This window comes from Hippocampus comes, unplaced genomic scaffold, assembly GCF_001891065.2.
Source record: "Hippocampus comes isolate QL1 unplaced genomic scaffold, H_comes_QL1_v1.1 scaffold155, whole genome shotgun sequence".
In the NCBI taxonomy this organism is placed as follows: Eukaryota; Metazoa; Chordata; class Actinopteri; order Syngnathiformes; family Syngnathidae; genus Hippocampus; species Hippocampus comes.
In genome coordinates, this window is record NW_017804967.1 from 296,053 (window position 1) to 318,442 (window position 22,390).

Sequence of the window (22,390 nt, forward strand, 5' to 3'; positions counted from 1 at the left end):
TTTTTTTTCCCCCCCATACTTGCTCTTTGAGGTAAGGTTGGTGAAATAGGTGATATAAGAGTGACGACATTTTACAAGAATGACCCCGACAAGCCAGTTCGTATGAAGGCTCCGATACCACTGTTCAGCAAGACTTTTCGCCAAAAGTTCTTTTGAACATGTTCAAAATTCCCTTGCGACAAGAAAAATACAGACGAATAATCTGGCAACCGTTTGAACATTTGCGACCTTGAACGAATCCTGACGCGAACGCAACAATCGCCGCCATTGGAAAACACTTCCCAATTGTTCACCCCTCAGTGAGAATTTAAACATTGTCGGCCATTTTTACCCCATTTATGTCACGTCTCGAAAGTAAAACACGCCACGACAAATGTTATTGCATCCACAACACGTTTATTTATTTATCGTCAAAATCATGGTCATCGAGAACATGATATCAAAGCGCTAGATAATAGGATTATAAAATCAAAGTAGGTGTAAAGTACAAGGTATGAAAGGGCATCAATATGGCCTTGGCCTTCACACAATGATCCTGGTAATGTCTGTTTTTCAAAACAAACTCGAATCTCCTTTGGCTGCAATAAGATTTTGCTGAAGTAAATTTTGCAGGGGCGCCTTGCTGACAAAAAAAAATCTGACTAATTCTAAAAGAAGACCTTACCATGAAGTAAACCAGAAGAATTGAATCAGGTCTGAACTATTCCGCAGTGGGAGAGTACCGTCCACACCTGAAGCCCGACAAGTGAGCATCGCACTTGATGCTATATGAAAAGTAAAGGACTCCTTTGCTCAGCTGGCAGCTCAAAGAACGAGTTCCTTGCTCGGGAAAGACGATACAAACGCCGGCCTGGTCGTTGTAAAGAACATCTCTGTCCCAGACTTCAAACCTCAACTCCTGCCCGACCTCCACCGAGCTGAAGTAATAAGTCACATTCCATACCGGGTTGTTGTCGTCCATCACCGTTCCCGTCTCCTCGTACATGCCGTTGTAGAAAATCTTCACGTAGGCGTCCGTTTTGGTGAAGGTGTCGGCCTTGAGGCCAGCGGCTCTGTGGATTTCCAGTTTGAGCGATCCACGGCCGGCCCGCAGGGGGCAGCAGTTGTGGTCCAAATTGGGTGTTGGGGAGCAGTTCTTGAAACCCAGCTGGTCCTCCTGAAGCTTGTTCTCTCGGATATACTCTGAGATGAGTTCCCTTAGGTTTGCGCTGAGCTGAGTGTCCTCGACCAGATGGTGCAGGGGGAAAATCCCGTAGGACACCACATCTGGGTTGTCTTGGAGGCTGTTCATCCAGCTGTGGTAGGCGTCGGAGGGGTCCTGCTGGTAGAGGATGTCCGGAAAGTATTTCTCCCCGCCAATGACCTCGATCTTATGAGTCATGAAGCCTTGATAGAAGCCCATGCTCATGTTGCCCTTCATGAGCCCGTCACACTTGTTGGAGAAGGAAGCGTTGGCAGGGAGGAATCCCAAGGCCATGCGCAGTTCGGCATTCAGGCACTTTTTGATCTCCGTCTCGGTAAAGCCCTTCAAGGTGGCCAGGCAGGTCCGAAAGGCTGTGATTCGCCTCACTTTTCCACCAAGTTGAACCTCGGAGATGGAATCGAACAAAGTTAAGTCGCCGCATGATTCCCGTGAGCAAAGCCACCGACTGTACGCGCTTATCTGCATCTGACCTGGTAAATGTAATGCGTTCCGTAGGTGTCGATGAGCCGTCTGTACAGGGCTCTGTTGTGGCTTGTCACGAGGTCCCGCGGGAGTCTGTTCAGATGCTTGGTGAACTCTGTGCTCAGTTGGGGGTGATCGGCCAGTCTGTAGCTGAAACAAAATGAGCAATAGGAGGTTAACATTCCCGAGAATGGCTGTTTTGGTCCCCGTGGGTAGTCGGGTTCTTTGGGGAATGCTTTCAATCTTGTTGGCTTGTCTTTTTTTTTCCTGTTGTATTAAAATATATATATATATATATATATATATATATATATATATATATATATATATATATATATATATATATATATATATATATATATATATATATATATATATATATATATATATATATATATATATATATATATATATATATATATATATATATATATATATATATATATATATATGCATATAGTGATCCCTCGCTACTTCGCAGTTCATTTATCGCAGTTTCAGTGCATCACGAATTTTTCAGATATTCATCGCAAAAAAAATTGCAAAAATGCCGCAAAAGGTCCACGAGCGGCAGCGAAAGCCAGCAAAACGACAGCGAGTCACATAAAGCAACATATACAGTACTACATGTTTATATTTACTGTATTTTGTTATTTATACACTAACCTCTAACCTAATTTATACATCTTATACATGTATGTATAAATATTAGTATATAACAGTAATGTTAATTACTACAAACATGTACTTATATGTGCATGTATACCATTAAATTTAGCCTTATAAATAATATATATACTGTACTTATACACATGGACATATACCTGTACGGGGGGGGTACCTACTTTGCGGATTTTCCTCTTTCGCGAGGGGTTCTGGTCCCCATTAACCACGAAAAGCGAGAGATCATTGTGTACATATAAGACATTTTTTTCTTGAATCTAGTCTACAGTGCTGTAGTTCAGTAAATTTTGGTCAACACCCAACTGTGTGCTGCTTGTAGTTACACGTCAAATGATAATGTCGCATTGGCTTTTGTCACTCTTGTGTGGAGAAATCCAGCAAAAACTTGCAGCTGAAGCATTGAATCATTTTCGCCCGAAGCTTTGCAGTTCAACGTAACTTCCACCCCGTGATGACGTGGTCGGTGTCCGTTCTTTTACCTGTAGTACGTGCAGCTGATTTCATGTATGGCGAAAGTGGCCTTGTCCACGCTGTGCTGCGAACGAGCGAACTTGGCCAAATCCGAGCGGCTCCCTCCCAGCACGACCTTGCCATATGTATCGAGGCTCAAACCCACGCTCCAGTTGTTGTTCACCAGTGAGTTGGAGCTACGCAACAGTGAATCCACAGAGTGGTGGAGGGCACTCGAAAGCTGCTTGCTGCAACGGCTGAAGGGGCGCCAGTCAAGCACAGCAGCCGGGAGCCTCTGAATCTGAGGATGGGGTGGGGGTGGTGGGGGGGGGGGACAGTTTGAAACAAACCACTTCATGTCGAGCGTAGAATCACCAGTCATCACCTGTCCTTTGTGGAAGCGGTTCGGACACAGTGTGCACGTGTGGTTCTCAGCCAGCTGACCCTTGACGTTAATGACATACGCCCCCGTCCGTCTCAACCGCACCACATCAAAACCCTCCCCAGCCAGGTTATAGCCGGGTACAAAGGGTGCTTTCTCGCACTGGGTCGGCGAGCCAAGGCGACACGCCCGGACCGTGCCCGTCTCCAGGATGACTGGCAATGCCAATAGCAATGAGACAAAGCTACTTCTCGGCAATCCCGGCATGGTGACCTCGTTGTCACAGGAATTGGTATTCAGTGAAGTGTCTGGAAACATGCAACACATTAGCTTTTAGGCATTCCAGATTGAACAGCTGGAGTTTTTAATCTGACCACAGATGTTGTTGAAAACATGTTTTTCAAGACATGGTACTTAAAGGGAAAGTCAGCACTTACCTAGGATTGGGTCTTCACCTTAATGTTGGTTTTTTTTCCCCCCTATGGTCGAAAGGATGCAGAAATTCCCCTTAAAAGGTTTTGCTTTGTCTTCAAAACCTCGATGGCTTCAACCACCAAAGGGACAGCGTCAGCGCTTGGTCCTGCTGCAGACTGGCAGCGAATCTGTTTAGCGGCTCACCTTTTGTCTGCGATTCAGTGTTTGAAAAACACCAAGGACTGAATTCATGGCTCAGGGCTTTTCTTGTCTGTCTGTTTTTTTGCTCTCTCGCTCTTGCTCTCTCGACCGCTTAAGGCTGTTCCAATTTCCTCAGCATGAGCCGGTTTGTTTTCATGTTCAAGATCGCCATCTATTCCCTCCCAACCCGGTGGGGGGATGGTGAGTCTTTTATTCTCACGGGAGCAAGATGCACAACCAGACATTTACTGGAAATGGATGTGTGTGTGCAAGGGGATTGTCTCATGGGTTTTTGTATGTGCTCTTTTGTGCATACAGCGTCTAAGCCTGCCTGTCTGTGTGCTGATAGCCTTACCATAACATTGAGGTTACTTCTGCCAATGTCTATTTTTGCATGAGGATAGAATGTCAGTGTTTTTTGGGTCACCAAACCCACAGGAAGTTAAAAAAATGGCTCTCCACTGCAAGGCGGCGTCGTCTCCGGCAAAATGGTACTTGCGGTGTTCAGCTTGTCATTTCCAGGGTGCAGTCTTCAAAATAGAGTGGCCATTTTTCATTCATGCATACTTGGACAGTGTGAATTACTCCCAAAATATATTATATATGCTTGATCAAACTTTAAACGTGCTGTAGCACGTAACATTTCTTGGATCCTGTCGTGCTGGTTCATTTTTGTCGATCTTTGTTTTTCGGTTGCCCTTCATGATTTTCTTTAGGGAAATTGGACATATGAAACATAAATGCAACCCCATCCCAAATGGCCTTTATTGCATTAAATTATCCTAAATGTATTTTACGAAATGTGTTTACATTTCAGTTGTCTATTTTTTTAAATTACATATTCACACATCGCGTACATTTTTACGTTACAAGTTCAGCTTGTTAGAGGTTTAAAAGTGTACATATTTGTTCCCACAGTAGTGTCAACTATCAGTGTCATATGGTTAACTCACAATTATCGGTCATTGTTTTCTGCCGATCTTGTCACCCTAAAATAATCATAATCTAACCATGGGTACAAATAAAGTGGGTGCTGAGAAGATGAGTGAGATGTGTGACATAGTTCTATGAATGTTCTATACCAGGGGTGTCAGTCATTTTTGTCGTGGTCCACAATTTAGTAACCGTTACCCTTGGAGGGCCGTTGTGACTGAAACCAAAAAAGAAAAAAAAACTCTAACTGTTTATTCAACTATTGTTTGTTACTGTAATGAGAGTTTTGGTTACAAGAAATGCTCACAATATGTCTCTTATGAGAATTTTAAATTTTCGTAGAGATTTCAGCAAGCATCATGGAAGGTGACATGTTTGAGTTGCATTCGCGGGCCACATAAAATCATGTGGCGGGCCAGATCTGGCCCCCGGGCCTTGAGTTTGTCACCTCTGTTCTATATGAAAACAAAAGGGTTCAATGAAGGCTGCCAGGGGCAATGCGGTTTAGAAATTGCGCACCTCTGTCCAAGAAAAAGAAAAGCCACTGAAGGTGAAGAAAGCATGCTTTAATTGGTTTCTCAACTCAACTCAACTGTATTTATAGAGCACTTTCAAACAGTTTGACATTAAGTTGAGTGAAAGTGAAGTACAAAAAAAAAGTTTGATGTCAGGAAAAAGTAAACAGTCATTTTTTATTATGACCGTATTTCTTTATGCGGTACAATACTGGACCATCCTAATTTTCTTCTTCTAAAAACATGTTACTTAAAATGCAAGTGTTTTTTGTTTTTTTTTTTGTTTGTTTTTTTTACTGCTCACAAACAAATAAAACTCGTAAATTAAGGTGCCACTGAACATTCAAATGCAATTTTTACTCTCTTGATTCCTCGTACATAACATTTCAAGCCTACATGCTCCATGATTAAACATTTGAATCATGCTATTACATTATTCGTCAACAAAAAATGAAAGCTGTCAGACCACATTCGTCACTTTTCTGGAGAATTCAATTGTTCTCTTGCAGAATCGCTCGCTCCTCTTCATCACCCGCTCGTCGTATTTCCGTGTAACCTCTCCTTAAGGTCATGCCAGACAGCTTTTGTCTTCTTTTAAGTAAGACCACGACTCCCACGACTACCAGGGCCATCATGGCTAACACGCCAAATGCTACCCCTGCCTTTTCTCCGTCGGACATCTGACTCTGGTTCGGGTTGAACTTTCTTAAAATCTCCTGAATGTCGTCGGGGTCCGCCAGTTTCCATGACTTTGTGTTTCCGACTCGTACCCAGTTGCTTTCACCCTCTGTCATCACCATCACCGTGTTGGTGGCTTTTACGGTAAGCACCGGCGCCCTCGTGAAAGGAGGGAGGTGGATCGGAAGCAGCTGCCCACCTGTGAATAATCCCGACTGGACGCAGTAAAGGATTTCACAGCCATCGCTGACAGCGGCGAGGTGTTGACTGAACTTAGCGGGGCAGCGACGTCGTTGCCCCGCCATGGGGTTGTTTGACTCACAGCTGAAGAGACCCGCGAACGGTACAGCGTATTTGGTGCCACTTTCAAAATCCTTACTTAAACAGATCACTTGACCGTCTGAGAGGAACTTTAGGGGCAAAAAGGTTTCTGGGCAGGTTTTAGAGTTGGTGATGGGGTTCATGAGGGAGGGGCTATACATCCCTCCGAAGAGATACCCGGAGTTTTCCGGCGCATTGCCACTGACGGAACACCAATAGGTGTTTATGCGAGCCGAGCGGACATACGAGTTGTCCCCACACACTTGACGATGGCAGTGGTACCAATGAAAGGCCCCGCATCGGTATGTCTCGTCGTGACATTCGCGCACGGAGTAAGCTTGCTGTCTCACCTCTGATCTCAGTAACGTCGGCGAGTAAGGCGGCCGACAGGAAAAAGCACCTGTGTCTGGGTTTTTCTGGGCCAGGGCTTCACACAGCGGGCCTGTATTTTGGGAGATGGGAATACACTCTTGGTAGACACCGCCGAAACTGAGGTTTGTCGCGGGGCCGTCACACGAAGCGTCGTCGACGTTGGCTTGGAAGTTGAAGTTCTGGGAGTTGACGTCGACGCAGCCGGGGCGAGTGTTGATCATGTAATAGCGCTCGATGGCTTTGGTCAGCAATTTGGCGACTTTGTTAACAGTAGGTTGCGGCAGATCGGGGATGGTGTTGACATTGATGAAGTAGGGCAGGGCTAATCCTGAACGATCAACCGCAACCAGGTTGTTTCTGGTACTTTCCTGCCACTTTTGCAGAGTGATGCCCGGGTAGAAAGGTATCCCGCCGTGACTTTGAATGAGAGAATATTGAATGTTTGCCTGATATGTCTGCAATGACGAGCTCTGCTGGGCGCTTTGGCTGCTTATGTCAAATTTGACTTTGTCAAAAAAGTTTAAGCCGGCCGAGGCTTTGATGGCAGAACCTTGCGATGCATTGTCCAACACGTAAGAGGAACGCAAGTAGTCGTCCTCCAGCAACGTTGCCCCAGCGTCAACACTGGTGATCACATGGGTACCGTAGTCCAACACCATCTTCTCTGAGAGGTAGTTTGCATTCCTTGTTTGGTTGTTTTCTATGGCATCAGCTATCTCCTTGGCTTGCTGAGCAAAACGTGAATCGAGATTGAAGTCCGGATAAGCCTTCACCGTGTAGAGGAGGTTACGAACCTGAGAATGACACATTTAAGTGTTAGCTGTTGAAGCCTTGCAGTTGCAGGGTCATGTTGAGCAATTGTTAGGTGTCCTATTCTCCTTTCAGAACACAAAACGAATGATGGGGAGGACTGATTGAACACCGGTTATAATCAAACATGGAAATGGATCATACACCTGTTGTGAATTGTGCTGTTCAGCTCATTGTTAGAGAATCGCAAATTGTGCAAAAAAAAAAAAAACACTGAAACAGTGAAACAGTTCGAATAGCAGCCCCAACTTTTTTTGGCTAGGGTATAGTCTATTACAGGGGTGTCAAACATACCCGAGGAGGTTCGATCAGGCCCGCGGGATAATTTAAAAATGAAAAAATGCATAAAAGACACGGAATTAATAGTTTTAATAAGGTGCAATTCGTGTATTATCCGCTAGGGGGCACACTGTTTTCTCTTTCGTTTGCAAAGTGTAGGCAGGGATTAAATTTAGATTTTATATGCACATGTGTAAATGGTTCAAAAAAATCCTTTCTTTATAAATCTCGTTTAATCTAAAATGACTATTTTTTTAATACCAATTACAATGCATATATGTGAATGATAAAAGTAAATTGCACATTTGTCTAAGGAAATCGAAGGTGTTTCATGAAATGTTAGGTAAAAGATATGTTCATTAAATTTTAACATTTTCCTCATGTTCTTGTACTTCACTATACCAAAACAAAGGAAAGACATGATATTTTAGTTATTTATAGCAGAGTATGGTATCATTTTAATGGTCCGGCCCACTTGACATCTACCGAGGCCGTATGCGGCCCACAATGTGAAATGAGTTTGACACCCCTGGTCTATTACTTAACAGTATATTCATCGCTCATTGTGTATATTAAATTACTCTTGAGAGTAGCAGTACACCTGATAGTTACGGTGTTGGATTGATGTTCATATTATAATGGAGCCCTTGGGCAACTTTCTCCCCAGTAGGGGGCCCTAGACCCCAAATGTTTGACCACCCCTGAACTAAAAGGCATTTCTCTGCACCATCACAAAATAAAAATCAATATGAGCTAGTCAACTGATTTTACCTTCAGATGTAGCATTTTAGGCAGATATTTGTGATTTTGTTTTTCTTCTCCCGCCTCTCTTTAATAATGTGGCTGTTTTCGCACAAGATTTTCAACTTTCAACATATCCAAAAAAAAAAAAAAACTCACCTGCACTCTGGTTGTGGTTGAAGAGTCTTGGACCTGATGTATTTTCATCCTTTGGTTCTCAGAGGAGAATTTACCATTCAGCACAGAAAAGAATGATGCCTCAACATTTATGCCGAAAGACGTCGAGCTTCGCTGCTCCTGCCAGGAGCTGATGATCTCAGAGTTGGTCTCCAGTCCCGTCTCCTTGTGGGGTATGACAAACACTTCATCTGGGATGAAGTAGAGCCCATCTTCGGTGGTCTGGCAATGCAAATAGCTGAGGTTCATGACCCGACCCATATCTATGTTCCGGAGGTTATCCCAGCCTCCGCCAGGTAGAACTTCTAAAGCTGTGACGGAGAAGTTAGTGGAAGCTCGACATTGTCGTAGCCAGTTGGTCGGACGTCTGACAGGAACTGACAAACAAACGTGAAGGAGAGAGAGAGCCAGGAGGGTCGCAGGTGCCCTCATCTTGAATGTGTCCAGAGTGTCGGTAAAGACTGCTGAATTAAAGGTTCAACAGTTCCTCCCTCTCTCATCATATGACCTTGATCAGGAACTTGTCGGTGGGGAAACGGTGTCTGTGATTTAAGTTTAGCTTTTGCTGAGCTCGTCTGTTACCTCCGAGTATTAACACTGTATCTGACTGATAAAACATATTTCATGAGTCTAGCTTTAAAAGTTGTATTCGACAAACGCTTAGAAACAAAAAAACTATGCCATAAGGTTAAGTATCTAAATCTGTGTTTGATGGTTAATCATTTCTGAAGGTGTGACTCAACATCGGGTAAAATGCAGAAGGACCTATCATATCAGTGCCGATAAATGGATTACTAGGTTGTTAATCCACAGTACATATTTCATGTTGGATAACGTTTATATTATTCACATGCAGGCTTCGTCTTATCAAAAGCCACAAAAAAAGAGAAGTGCTTTCACTTCTCTTTTTCACTTTCACTTCTTTAAAGCCTGAACAAGGGGAAGCACACCTGTCACATGAGCTTATGCTCCCGTACAATTTTCCCCAGTGAGTCACTGGACAAACTAGTCCAGGCCTGAATGTGAAAACCCAAGATACTTACCGGTACACAAGTTGGCCAAAGAAAGTCACCATTATTGTTCCACCCGAACTGATTCTGATGGTTCTTTTCCTGAAAGATGGATGACCAGTTACAATCTGTGTTGCCCTACAAACACAACACGGAAACAGACCTCCTTAAGTCATTCAGTACCAGCCAATTCTGGACCAAGTCTGAAAAGACCTTTAAAAACGTCTTTGGGAGTTACCAATTACCAATAGCCTTTGTCCTCGATCCTCTCTATCCCCATCTCACCTGACTTGAAATCACCTTTATCACCATCACCACCGACAACTGGAGAAAATGTCATCAGTTCATCGATCAAAAACTGCCCTCTTCCCAAGGGTGTCCCCCAAAGTTCCGTTCTCTGACCACTCTTCATCTTGTACTTGTCCTTTGGTCTCAAATTCAACTGCTGCTATCGTTCCTTCAGTCCTAACTGGCTGCGTCTTCTTTTAAAATCCCAACTGTGACAAAACTGCCACCCGGAGCTTCACCCTCCAGTGGACCAACCTCCACCCACATCAGAAACCTTGGTATCACTTCTTTGACCATGACGTGAAACACATGACAGCCTTCTTTCACTTCTAGAACATCTCTCCTCCTTCCTCTCATACTTGTTGCAACAGTCTACCAACAGAAATTATGTCCAATTCTTGACCATGTTATCTATGTTCTACACAATCTCTCCATTCTTCAGAGAAACAATTTCAGAATCTAATCTCCGTCTTGACCTAAAAATCTGGACATATCCTACTTGACTTTGAACTCACACCCACACACAACCTCCTCTCTGCACATGAAGTGTCCGCAATCAATACACAGAAGAAAGTCTGCAAGACCTGTGCAAACTCAAAACTGTAAATTTACTCCACGCAATCGTCTTCAACAGCCCTCAGGTTGGACACACACATGTACAGTATTAGATTCCAAATGAGAGGGTGAGCGAGGAGCTCCTCAGGTGACGTGCAGAGAACTGAAACCTAACGCTTCTCCTCGTTCCCAACCTCGAGAGATTTGGTACCAGAATCCAGTGTCTCCTCTCCTCATTGGGTCTTTATTATAAATGTCTCATTGATAACTCTGACAATCAATTTTCAGTCAGTCCAGTACTGTAGTCCTTTCTGACCCCCAGTAACTTGTTACCAAATGTATCCACTAGATGGCGGTGGCGGTTCAAAAACAACTGCAAAACGTCGGCTTCAATGTCAGTCTGAGGATCACAAGTGCGGGGAAACTGATTTCCACCGCGTTTCCGTGTACTTATTTTTTTCCCCCTAATGGGTTTGACCAGCCTACTTATCAACCACGAAAATGTTGTATGACTGAACCACAAGCCAGCCAAATGTACAGTATTCCAGATACTCCCCGTGCTTGCGTGTATTTTATCGAGGCACTGCAGCTCTCTAACACATTCCAAAAACATTCTGTAATTTAGACTCACTGAAGATTCTAAATTTTCTATTGGTGTGTGATATTGATTGTACGATACCATTTTATTTATTTATTTATTTTTGATCAAGTTACATTTTTGTATTTACGATTATATATAATGTACTGTGTTGGTGCTGGGGTTTGGGAGTAAGTCATTTTGTTCGGGCGGGTTAGGTGGAGGTGCTCAAGGAACGGTTTACCTCGGACGCAAATCTAGCCAGGACACCGATCATCCTAAATTCGGTCTACTTAAGGAAACGGCAGGTCTCAATATCTCGGCTTCATCCCTTTATTAAGAACCGATCACATGCCATTGCATTATTTTGTATTAAAAACAAGATGACAATTTTGACTGCTTTTTGGAGCCTTTAAAATGTCATTACGTCCTTAATTCTTAACATATTGAAAATTTTCACTTCCTTCATTCCAACTCTTTCCAGTGACATTGGTCTTGCTGCGAAAAAAATAGTTATTGTCCCGCAGGCCTATCTACCACAGTGGGGGAGGATTTAAATTACCTCGAAGGGAATATTTCAGAGTTAAATGAGTTTTATTTTTGTTCTCAACATGGACAGTAAGGAAAGAAGTGCTGAGACAGCAGGATTATTAGTTCCTATTACAGAAGGACAGATAGCATAGACACTATAGCTTTATAAATACATAGTCCATGTGGTTCTTCGGATGCCGTGGATCATTTCAACATCCTTCCGCTCATCCTAACCCTCCTCCCGCGGACTTTGGTGGGCTTGGAGCGTTTACGTCGGACCCTCCTGATTCTTTTGGGCGTCTTCCTTCTCGGGGCTCTTCTCCTCCTCCTGGTCGACCTTTTTCTCGCAGGGGTGGCCCTCCTGCGTCTTCTCCTGGAGCGACTCCTCCTGGCCCTTCCCCCTTGGGCCTTTCTCTTCTTCCCCCTTCCCCTCCTCCTCCTCTTCTTGCTCCTCCTCTGCCCCCTCGCGGCTCTCCTTCTGCGACCCCTGGGCGGTTTGGGGTTGAGCTTGAAGGAACCCGAAGCCCCTTTGCCCCGGGTGCGCACAATGACTTTTTTGGCGACCAACCTGCGCAGAGCGAGGCGGATCCTGGCTCGGTTCCGGGTCACGTCGTAGCCGCTCACCTTTAGCACCTTCTTGAGGGCCACCAGGGACACGCCGCGTGAGCCCCCGTAGGAGGAGATGGCGTTCAGGATGAGGATAGACACGGTGGGGGCGGTCCTCTTCCTCGCTCTCCGTGGAGATATGAGCGCAAGTGACACCGACATTGTGGGATGCGCCTGCGTTCTGATAAAGTACGTTCAGATACAAACACTAGCCTTGAGAGTGATGTCTCAATTAAAACTGCGTTTTTTTTGTTTGTTTTTTCGTTTCGTTTTGTTTTGTTTGAAGTCCTGATGAGAACCGTGTCGTGTGACCTCCAACCTGTGTGTCTTCTCCAGCTAAACTCTCCTGTGCTCATGCGCTCGTGGGCTGCTAACTGCATTTGCAAAAGCATTTCATAAGGTTTAGCGGGGTTCATTTGTCTCTGTACGTGAGAGTTTGAGAGAGATTTGACCCTTTAGTACAAAGCCTGATGCACAATTACGCAACTGACACGCGTCAGGTATGAATTGAGGAGTCGTAATGTTCAATATGTGTCATCACCATTATGACATCGTTACACATCTAATTAATCAGTTGTCATTACAGGCGATTCAATTGAATGTGGCGTTAATGTATGCACTGGCATTGTACGTTTGCACAGGAATGCGAAGCGTATTTTAAATAAAATGCTTTTGATCCACGCCTGCTGCGGTCTATATTCATTTGTCAAACGCCAACACTTTTTTAAAATTATCGTGTTTGCGCAAAACTCCTGGTTATTTTAGTTTGATCGAAGCCGAAAACCGTGCAAATTCAGTTTGTGTCAGCAGTGATGTCATCACACTTATCCTGCAGTATAGTTTAATAAATTCTGACGTGGTCAAAGAACTATACCTATTCATGTGGACCACACTGCACCCGTTCTTGAAAAAAAAACGCTCTACAATGAACAATTTGTGTTTCAGTCCATTTGACCTTCAGTTGCACATTATTAAAATGTGGTTAAACTGACGTATATTATTTACGACATGAGAATTATATCAGTTTACCACACTGTGCAACCAACGGAGGCTCAAGTAGAGCATAAGTTAGTAGTTCTTAAACTTTTACACCATGCATGTACCACCGAAAAACAAAATACTATCGTGACCAGCATTAAAATACACTCGCATGATTAAAATATGTTTTTCAATTAGTCTTATTTAAAACGTGATAGAGGTTTTGTGTGGTTGTGTGTATAAGTGTGTGTGTGTGTATATGTGTGTATATACAGGTATGTAGATATATATATTTAGATACAGTACATCTATATACCTGTATATATACACACACGCGCACACACACATTATACATACAACATTTTACACACTGTATTGCGCTTGAATGTAAGAAAATAAAACAGCTTGGATTCAATCAAAATGTAATGCACGGGAATGGAATAAAAAAATAAAAAAGGAGTTCTTCAATATTAAATGCACATGTGTTGAACTTAAGTTAAACTGACCTGAATTGAAATGCACTGATTAAAAAAAAAGGCATTATGCACAGTTCCTTTTATATACCACTAGAGGGAGCTTGCATACTTCTGTATACTACAAGTGGTACTAGTTTGCCTTGCGTGAAAGCAGATATGGAAAATTTTGGAATGACTTTGAAGAGACTTGAAGTGGAAGTCAACCCCAAAATTTTCTTTTCAATATTCTATGCGCCTTCACTCGGCATTCTGATCCGTATTGTGTTTGTGGAATTTGAGTTAAGCAGCAAAATCCACCCGTTTTTGTCCATCTGTAGGGGCGGCCATTTTGCCTCTTTCTGGCTGCTCAAAATGGCAGTTGCTCAGAGCTCAGCCAACGACCAGTCACGGCTCACCTGTTATATGAAACTGAGACATCATGAGTAGTTACCTGAGCATCTGTGATGTTATTTCCAGTTGACAGCAAGTGGAAAGAAGTGAAAGAAGAACACCGAAAGGTGCTTTGTGCATTTTTTGTTGGTAAACATATTTGTGCTTTTTTTACCTACTGGATTTAGTGAGAGTCTACCAGCCTGCTCTACTTCGACATTTTCATCAGTTGGCGTCATTGGTCAAAATAATATTTTAGTCAATGTGCTGCAACCAAACCCAGATCGAGAGTCCAGGCCTGAAGGCATTTTCGTATATACTGCTACCTACTGATAAAAGGAAAAATAAGTTTTAATGTTTTCCTCGAGCCAGTTAACCGGATTTAACTCAAAATTTGTCAGAACAGTGTTAACATTTAAAACATACTCAAACACAATCTTTATTGGTTTTCCCCAAACGCCCTTGTCTTGTCGATGCATTGTTCGCCAAGAAAACACTGCTGTTTTTGCGGGTCTAAAGTAAACATAGCTGAAAACTCATGAAAATTTGCACACAAATCAAAAAAAAAATCTATTTTCCAAAGGAATAAATGGCTCAGTAGCACCCCTACAAATTCTTAATGAAAGGAAACAGACCTGTTTGTACGTTTTATCTCGATGTACGGAAATTGTAAGGCATAAGAAACAGCACCAGAGTTACAAAACATCTTCGAGCAAGAACATAAACCTAACAGGAAGTTAGGTTTTGAATTTTCTTTCAAATGTGGCCAAATATTTAACCTTTGATAGAGGTTATATTTTAATAAACTCCTGCAGATTTCATCTGATTGTCTTCAAATGTTGGGTATTTCATCTAAGGATGTGAAACATGAAAAGCTTGACAAAAGCATTTCATTTTGTCAGACACTTACCGTGTTTGCCCCCCCCCCTAAAAATGACATGAATTTGATGGTCTAAATATATCTGATAACTGGTAAAACTATGCACATACATCAGATCAAGGGATGAAGTCAGTGTTCTAGAGGCTTATTTTACTTTCTTTTTTTTAATGGCTTCGGAGTGCCTCTGACAAATATTTAATGAAGTAGCCCCAATTATGTTTCACCTAGCTCTGTGAAAATTGGGAGACATTAACAGTTTAAGACCCACAAAAAAAGTCTTTGGGAGCCATTTCCTGAACCAGCAGAAAATCCACCTTTTTTTTTTTAATCATTTTTAATTTCCTTTCAAATGTTGCCTTATTTTACCACCTTTTGGAATTCCAAATTTGAGAGATATACTTCAAATGTTGGTTGGTTCATCTAAAGATATTGCAAATTAAATTACCTAAAGCTTTTCATTACATCACGCTTTGTAAAGAAAACAAAGTTGGTTTTGAAGGCCTAAAAATGCACCGAAACTCTTGAGAAGTGTGGTGTTTCATTGCTTGCAGTGGAGGCCAGGCCATTTTGTTTTCAAGCTATACTCATGCAGATCATTTATGTGGCATCAGATACTGTGCATAAGGGATTAATTTCAATTGGGTTTGCAAATGCAGGAGTGGTTAAGTTGATTGATTGATATAGCCCTAACTCACAAAACTGTTTCAAAGACCTTTCACATGCCCCATAATTAAAATCACCAAGCAGGCATGGAAAAACTCAAAATAGCAAATTTTGTGTAAAAAGACGAAACCTTGAGAAATGACCACAGATGAAGTTCTAACTCTAACCATATGTGAAAACTCATTAAGCGTTGCATATACAGTAAGACTTGTTAAAAAAAAAAAATCCACGTTCAATCCAGTATGCCATTGTGCCAGTACACCAACGTGGCCTTGGCGGCATTGTTCAGGGGAAAAAAAAAAAAAAGCAAAAATTGGGTTTTCTCCACATTTTATTGTTCACACGCTACACAATAGAATATAAATGGAAAGGAAATGGTAACAGGTTGCTATAAAATGACAGTCTCAGTAGATTTAAAGAATAAATATGACAAGAAGAGTAAACTGCAGGCACTGCAAGATATACAAAATGTCAGATTGTGAGTCCATCCGAGAGCTTTTTAGTACGCGCTCCTCCTTCTTCTCCTTCTCCTCCTGCGGGTCCTCCTGATGGACCTGGCCCTTCTCCTGCGTCTGTATCTCCTTCTCCTGATTCTCCTCGGCCTTCTCCTCCTTCTACTTCTCCTCCTCCTCCTCCTCCTCCTCCTCACGGAGTACCTCCTTCTCCTCCTCCTCCTCACGGAACTCCTCCTTCTCCTTCTCCTCCTCCTCCTCCTCACAGACAATCTCCTTCTCCTCCTTCTCCTCACAGACAGCAACCTCCTTCTTCTCCTTCTCCTCACAGACATCCTCCTCCTTCTCCTCCTCACGGAGGTCCTCCTCCTCCTCCTTCTCCTCCTCCTCCTCCTCCTCCTGGAGGGGCCCCTCCTTCGTCTCCTCCTGCTTCGGCCCCTCCTCCTCCTTCTCCTCCTTCTCCTTCTCCTCCTCCTTCTCCTCCTCCTCCCCCTGTATCGCCTTCTTCGTCTCCTCCGTCTCCTTCCCACTCTCCGCCTCCTCCTCCTCCTGCTTCTCCTGCGTCTCCTCACTCTGTAGCGATTGATGCGGAAGACTCCGCGTCCCCCGGCGCCCCTGCCGCGCACGACGTACTTTCTGGCCACCAGCCGGCGCAGCGCGAGGCGGATCCGTCCTTTGTTGCGCACCACGTCGTAGCCATTGGCTTTAAGGACCCTCTTGAGGCCGATTAGGGTCATGCCGCCCGGACCCCCGTAAGAGGAGATGGCGTTCAGGATGAGATTGGACACCAGCGGTCCGCCTCTCTTCCTGGATCTCCTCCTCGGGGATTTGCGTGCAAGAGACATGGTGCCCTGTTCGCTCTAGAGTTTTGAGTTGAGGCCGTGAGTCTGACTGATGGCTCGACACTTGTCTCGATGTGTTGAGTCTTCATCAAGTCCTCATGGGTACCTCGGAAGGTGACACCCGAGACCATACCTCAACTCTCAAATTTCTACAGTTCAGCCCTCCTTTAATCTGAACACAATAAACCGTTGAATGGATTTGAAAAAGAGACGATTCATAGTTTTAGCGGGAATTTGGACCCTCTGTACGTTCGGTTTTAGAGACATTCAAGCTTTGGGGTCAAAGTGTGATGCGTAATTACGCACAGGACACCGGGTGACGTGTCATTTGCGCCCACGTCATCATAGTTACGACATAGTTCTGTAATGTGTCTGATATACACCAACAGTCAAGGTCACTTTTGCTCATCCCCGCTTTTTCCGACGGTGACAGGTTGCTGTAGTCCAAAGAAATACGCAAAATTGGACCCTGTGAGGCAGAGTGATTACAAATAAAATGCGTTTATTTTAAATGTAACCTGAGTCCAGTATGTTGTGCAAAGCTTTCAGCACGGATTTACTTTTGGATGTAATAATAAAAAGGTTTTATTATTAGTTTTTTTTAAAAACTAAACAAGCATATATGTATTTGCATGTTTCATTTCTCTATCGAAATAAAATTGGACAAACAATTAAATATTTAACGAATATATTCCAAACGATACAATAGAAACATATTAGCATGTAAAGGGAACATGATACACAATAGAAATACGCTACATAAAAATATATAAATACAATCGGCAATATATGAAACGCCCAATACTGTACAATGGAAATAGAATAAACAATATGATTAATACATTTGAAATATGATGGTAGAAATAGATTCGACAATGTAAATAATAAATTACAAACAATATACAATATAGTGTATAGTGAAGACAACATAATATCATAGAAATAGAATACAATATAAAATTAAATATTACAATTGTAGAATAGACTAAATAAACAAAACAATATGGAATGGACAATAATAAAAAAGATAACCGACTAACAATAGAAATCGAATAGAGAATATAAATAATAAATTCCCATCAATACAATAGAAATAATATAAATGGTAAAGAATAAAATCTAGTGCAATAAAGTACAACTTGACAAAAGTAACGAAGGAGTTTGGAACAATTTAATATGAATAGAATAGACAATAAAACTCCAGTATATATTGATAACTGACATCAGGAATAATATATAACAATACAAGAGAAACAGAATAGACCAGATAAATAACTAAATGTAAATAATATGGGTGAGTGCGATTCATTTCCATTTTCATTTTCTAATCCGTTTATGTCCCCACGAGGGTCGTAGTCGTTCTGGAGCCTATCCCAGCTGTCTTCGGCCACTCAGCCGGGTAAACCCTGAGCTGGATGCCAGCCATTCACAGGACACACGTAGACGGACAAACCCCTCGCGTTCACGATCAAATCGAAGGACAATTTAGTATCGCATTAACATGCCGGATTGTAGGATGAAACCGGAATACCCGGAGGAAACCCACGCAGGCACGAGGAGAACGTGCAAACTCCACACAGGAAGGCCACAGCCGGAATCGAACTCTGCACGTCTGCACCGTGAGGCGGACGTCCTAACCTGTCTTCCACAGGGAGCGCATTTCCTTTAAATGAATTAAAATAAAATTAAAAAAGATCCAACAAATGTTATATACAGTATCATGGTCTCAGTGAGTTGAATATTTTGGCCCTTTTATAACTGTTGTGGGGTTTCAAAGTCATTTTTTAAAAAGTTATTTGTATTATTTCAATGTGTGTCCTGCGATTGGCTGGCAACCATTTCACCAGTTCAGGGTGGACACAGCCTGCTACCCCAAGAAAGCTAGAATAGGCTCCAGCATGCCCGCGACTCGTGGCGATAAAATGGTTCGGATAATGGATGCAATAATCCAACCATTTGCTTTTACAATTCCATGCAGGAAATTTAGATCGTTTGATCCTTCTTGGCCCTTATTTCCTAAACCTTGGATGGGGAGAAAATTGTAAATTTTATCTCAAGAGCTTCATTTTGAGGCACGGGCTCAGTATTTATTTATTTATTATTTATTTATTTATTTATTTATGCGTGCTTATTCATTTATTTTGACATGACGCCAATTCCATGCGGCACCCCTTTGGACAGCTCCATTATTGCATGCGAATATAAAACGGGATCCATTTTGTCATGTAAACCACATCGTGCTGCATGTTCAATGTAAAATGTGTGTCTGGACTCCATGCCTTGACTCTTTGAGTGAAATGTATCTTGCTGCGCATTCATGATAAATTGATGTCATGCAGACAATCGTGATTTTCAATAACCTATTGATTCGAACTTTTCTGCCTACACATTGAGATGAAGTGATCAAATGAATGTTGAAATGGAATACAAGGGGAAGAAATGCACCTCCAAAAGTCAAAAATCTTGATGTGATACTGTCATGCAAACTAAATGAAGTAACGCTATACAGTGAAACTCCTCTACAACGAAATCATGTTTGCATCAAGAAGTTTTTCACAACAGGGGGCTTTTCACTGTAGGAAATTTTATTTCAGATGTAAACGCGCGTGCGTGCACACACACGCACACGCACACGCACAAAACATGTGTGTTGTGTTTATTTTTATTCCAATACGTAGTGCATAAATATGAGCATACACTTATTTCTTATTTGACACTTTATATAGCCAGTGTAGAAAGAAAAAAAAGGGAACGAAATTTACGATCAGCATTCACTTTCACTTTCATCAATTTCTTGCATAATGTCTTTTACTTTGCTTCCTCCATCTTTCATTTATATTACTTTTATCCTGTCTTCAAGATTGAATGCTTTTCTTAATGCAACCTTGCTGCGTCTGAAACAAACAATAATAAATCCTGTACTTCCTGGACTACTGCGCATGTGTAAACCAGTGTGGTGGTTGCTGCTGCCATTTCCGAACAAAGCAGTGGAGGTCGCTGTGGCATGCTGAGGTTGGATTCGACTTTGGCGGAAGGCTTGTTTTCGTTGCAGTGAATCTCGTTGCGAGGCAAGAGCAGAGAAAAAGATTTCGTATAACGGATAGGGGGACTTTTCGTCGTGTGGGGAGCAGAAAAGTGGGAATGGCTTTAATGCATGACATTTTTTTCACACTAGGGAGTATTTTCTCCCATGTAGGTTTCGTTGTAGAGGAGTTTCATTGTATGCCAGCCATTCAAGATATCTGGATGACAGTCATAAGTGTTTTTAGATGATGCTTAATTACGTGCAGTTCATAAATGACGTCTTCATTTAGCCTTTCAACAAAAAAACGAAACTGCGGAGTTGTCCATTTCACTGCTCACTCAGCTGAAGTCTCGTGGAAGAATTTTTCACCATAACACGACTTTTTATAAACTGCAGTCAATGTTTTAAGTATAATTTTATACTTTAACTGTCATTCAGATTCAGAAAACTTTATTTATCCCCATTGGGTAATTTGGACTTAACAAGCACGCTCTGCACAAGAAACTTGAAAAACAATGACGAACATGGGATACAGTGCGAAGATCCTGTTGGTACCGTATGTACAGCGCCCCGAGGTCTTAGTTGAGAAAGTAAACACTAGGGAAGGAGAGGGGAAAAAAAAAACATGCTCGAACTATCCTCTACTGAGGATAATTTAAGTTTAGGAAAAAAAGCAGGAGCAGAGCAAAAAAGCGTCTGCCTTCATTGAGAGCCAAAGCAGCATGCCACTGTAGAGCCCACAGTATGTTAAAAACAAAATAAATTCAAACTACTCACCTTCCAAGATGGCTGACAGACACATGATGGAGAGAACACAAAATCTTTTTTTATAGTGGCTTTTTGAAAATATTTTAAAATATTGCTGAAAGCGATCACGTTGTGTGGGTTCTAAGTGTTGATAAACCAGGATCTGCTCACTATAGGCATCATTTTCCGTGACTTGATTTCAAATTCATTTGTCATTAACAATGAGATGCATGGGGGAAAATTGTATTTGTGGAGATTGTATTTTTTGTCAGACAAACTCCCAAACTGTTTCTGCCCTGAACTTCATCTTTGAAGATTTTGAACTACAAATTAGCAGCCCCTGGGGCAACTTTTGATCTGTAGGCCTAGTTTGGGTTTAAAAAAAATGGTTGTACAGCTTCAATGAGGTCCAAGCAGCTGTCTATGAATGTTTTATTTTCACACAGAAATATTATTTAAACAGAGTGGCATGAAAAGTGGAAAGGTCCATTAGTGATAAATAGAAGTCTATATGAATAGATGGAGAAAATGGAAGCGTATATACAGTCCATGTTCAGCTGCCACTAGTACAGCCTGCTCAGTCTCCTTCTCCTCCTCCTCCTCCTGCGCATCCTGGGTCTCCTCCTGCGTCTGTATCTCCTGACTCTCCTGATCCTCCTCAGCCTGCGGACCCTCCTGACTCTCCTCCTCCTTCTTCTCCTCCTCCTTCTCCTTGGGTACCTTGACCTCCTCCTCCTCCTCACTCTCCTTCTCCTCCTCCTCCTCCTGACGGACCTCCTCCTGCGGGACCTCCTCCTTCTCCTCAGGGACCTCCTCCTCCTGGACCTCCTTCTCCTTCTCCTCCTCCTCACGGACCTCCTCCGAAATGATCTCCTTCTCCTTCTCCTCCTCACGGACCTCCTTCTCCTCCTTCTCCTCCTCCTCCTCCCCCTCCTCCTCCTCCTCCTCCTGCGGCCGGGCGTGGCCCTCCTGCGCCTTCTTCTCCTGGAGCGTCTCCTCCTATATCTCCTGCGTCTCGTCCTCCGCCTTCTCCGCCGCCTCCTCCTTCGCCGCCTCAGCAATCGAACGCCTCTGCGCCTGCGAGGGCCGTAGGGGTTAATCCTGAGACGTCTTCCCCTGGTGCGCACTATGTACTTCCTGGTCACCAGTCTGCGGACGGCCAGTCGGAGCCGGGCTCTGTTGCGCACCACATCGTAGCCGTTGGCCTTCAGGACTCTCCTGAGGCCGGCCAAGGTGACGCCAGACGGGCCGCTGTAGGAGATGGCATTCAGGATGAGGTTGGAGACCGCGCCCCCCCTCTTCCTGGATCGCGTTCGAGGGCTCATTTCCGGTGGGCCAGAGCCGTATTGAACGATATTCTGCGGATCCTCCAGGTGGTCTGGTCATAAGTGGAGTGGCTAAAGTGCCAATTATGCCACAAGTGAAATTTGTCCCGATATTTATCGGTTTTCGGCTCTTAGTAATGTGCGCGCTTTAGAGAGATGAGAGACTTTCAGACAAAGTGGTGATGCGCAATCATTCGCCGTGATGTCATAACACATGTTGTCATCCAGACTCAAACGCTCCTTATTACAAACGGCAGCCACGGTAATAAGACTCCAATAACTGAGGCAAGGCAAGATATATCTGTTATTTAGAGACGTCAGAGTGCAGAGACTCTTCCGTACAGCAAACCATGGATTGTTGTAAAGACCTTATTGTGGAGGAATTTCACATGAGCGGTGAGGTGCTTCATTTTTTTAATATGACCACGGTTGCAGGTGGCATA

The 22,390-nt window shown here is 43.0% G+C and overlaps 5 protein-coding genes and 1 long non-coding RNA gene across 7 annotated transcripts; 1 reads left to right on the top strand and 5 right to left on the bottom strand.

Moving 5' to 3' along the window:
- Window positions 1-43: 43 nt before the first annotated feature.
- prf1.5 (perforin 1.5) lies at window positions 44-5,002 on the bottom strand. 2 transcript variants are annotated; one of them, XM_019888524.1, is made up of 5 exons: window positions 3,620-5,002; window positions 3,186-3,455; window positions 2,830-3,101; window positions 1,675-1,816; window positions 44-1,588 (listed from the first exon to the last, which is right to left on the bottom strand). In XM_019888524.1, the coding sequence occupies exons 2-5, from the start codon at window positions 3,447-3,449 to the stop codon at window positions 701-703; spliced, it is 1,566 nt and encodes a 521-aa protein (XP_019744083.1). In that variant the 5' UTR covers window positions 3,450-3,455; window positions 3,620-5,002; the 3' UTR covers window positions 44-700. The 2 variants fall into 2 exon arrangements, with proteins under 2 accessions (XP_019744083.1, XP_019744075.1); XM_019888516.1 differs by having other exon boundaries at window positions 3,186-3,490.
- A 128-nt stretch (window positions 5,003-5,130) lies between these two features.
- On the top strand, window positions 5,131-5,451 carry LOC109526701 (uncharacterized). The gene is made up of 2 exons (XR_002170397.1): window positions 5,131-5,303; window positions 5,350-5,451. It is a non-coding gene; the product is annotated as an uncharacterized LOC109526701 (long non-coding RNA).
- Window positions 5,452-5,532: 81 nt separating this feature from the next.
- LOC109526683 (macrophage-expressed gene 1 protein) lies at window positions 5,533-9,156 on the bottom strand. The gene is made up of 2 exons (XM_019888122.1): window positions 8,606-9,156; window positions 5,533-7,410 (listed from the first exon to the last, which is right to left on the bottom strand). The coding sequence occupies exons 1-2, from the start codon at window positions 9,053-9,055 to the stop codon at window positions 5,737-5,739; spliced, it is 2,124 nt and encodes a 707-aa protein (XP_019743681.1). The 5' UTR covers window positions 9,056-9,156; the 3' UTR covers window positions 5,533-5,736.
- A 2,560-nt stretch (window positions 9,157-11,716) lies between these two features.
- LOC109526695 (protamine-like protein) lies at window positions 11,717-12,589 on the bottom strand. Its single transcript, XM_019888147.1, has one exon. The coding sequence runs from the start codon at window positions 12,350-12,352 to the stop codon at window positions 11,789-11,791; it is 564 nt and encodes a 187-aa protein (XP_019743706.1). The 5' UTR covers window positions 12,353-12,589; the 3' UTR covers window positions 11,717-11,788.
- A 2,256-nt stretch (window positions 12,590-14,845) lies between these two features.
- On the bottom strand, window positions 14,846-17,045 carry LOC109525778 (protamine-like). The gene is made up of 2 exons (XM_019886552.1): window positions 16,418-17,045; window positions 14,846-14,865 (listed from the first exon to the last, which is right to left on the bottom strand). Exons 1-2 carry the CDS (start codon window positions 16,851-16,853, stop codon window positions 14,846-14,848), a joined length of 456 nt encoding a protein of 151 aa, XP_019742111.1. The 5' UTR covers window positions 16,854-17,045.
- A 3,408-nt stretch (window positions 17,046-20,453) lies between these two features.
- Window positions 20,454-22,047, bottom strand: LOC109525788 (protamine-like). The gene is made up of 2 exons (XM_019886562.1): window positions 21,478-22,047; window positions 20,454-20,472 (listed from the first exon to the last, which is right to left on the bottom strand). Exons 1-2 carry the CDS (start codon window positions 21,945-21,947, stop codon window positions 20,454-20,456), a joined length of 489 nt encoding a protein of 162 aa, XP_019742121.1. The 5' UTR covers window positions 21,948-22,047.
- Window positions 22,048-22,390: the final 343 nt, after the last annotated feature.

Excerpts from the sequence above, each read along its gene's own strand:
- LOC109526695 (XM_019888147.1), bottom strand. The coding sequence starts at position 12,352 with ATGTCGGTGTCACTTGCGCTCATATCTCCACGGAGAGCGAGGAAGAGG.
- LOC109526683 (XM_019888122.1), bottom strand. The coding sequence starts at position 9,055 with ATGAGGGCACCTGCGACCCTCCTGGCTCTCTCTCTCCTTCACGTTTGT. Across the intron at positions 7,411-8,605 it reads CAACCACAACCAGAGTGCAG|GTTCGTAACCTCCTCTACAC; the intron begins GTGAGTTTTTTT and ends TGTCATTCTCAG.
- LOC109525788 (XM_019886562.1), bottom strand. The coding sequence starts at position 21,947 with ATGAGCCCTCGAACGCGATCCAGGAAGAGGGGGGGCGCGGTCTCCAAC.
- LOC109525778 (XM_019886552.1), bottom strand. The coding sequence starts at position 16,853 with ATGTCTCTTGCACGCAAATCCCCGAGGAGGAGATCCAGGAAGAGAGGC. Across the intron at positions 14,866-16,417 it reads CAGGAGGAGACGAAGGAGGG|ATGAAATACCCAACATTTGA; the intron begins GCCCCTCCAGGA and ends TCACATCCTTAG.
- prf1.5 (XM_019888524.1), bottom strand. The coding sequence starts at position 3,449 with ATGCCGGGATTGCCGAGAAGTAGCTTTGTCTCATTGCTATTGGCATTG. Across the intron at positions 1,817-2,829 it reads ATCAGCTGCACGTACTACAG|CTACAGACTGGCCGATCACC; the intron begins GTAAAAGAACGG and ends ATTTTGTTTCAG. Across the intron at positions 1,589-1,674 it reads GAACGCATTACATTTACCAG|GTTCAACTTGGTGGAAAAGT; the intron begins GTCAGATGCAGA and ends TCCATCTCCGAG.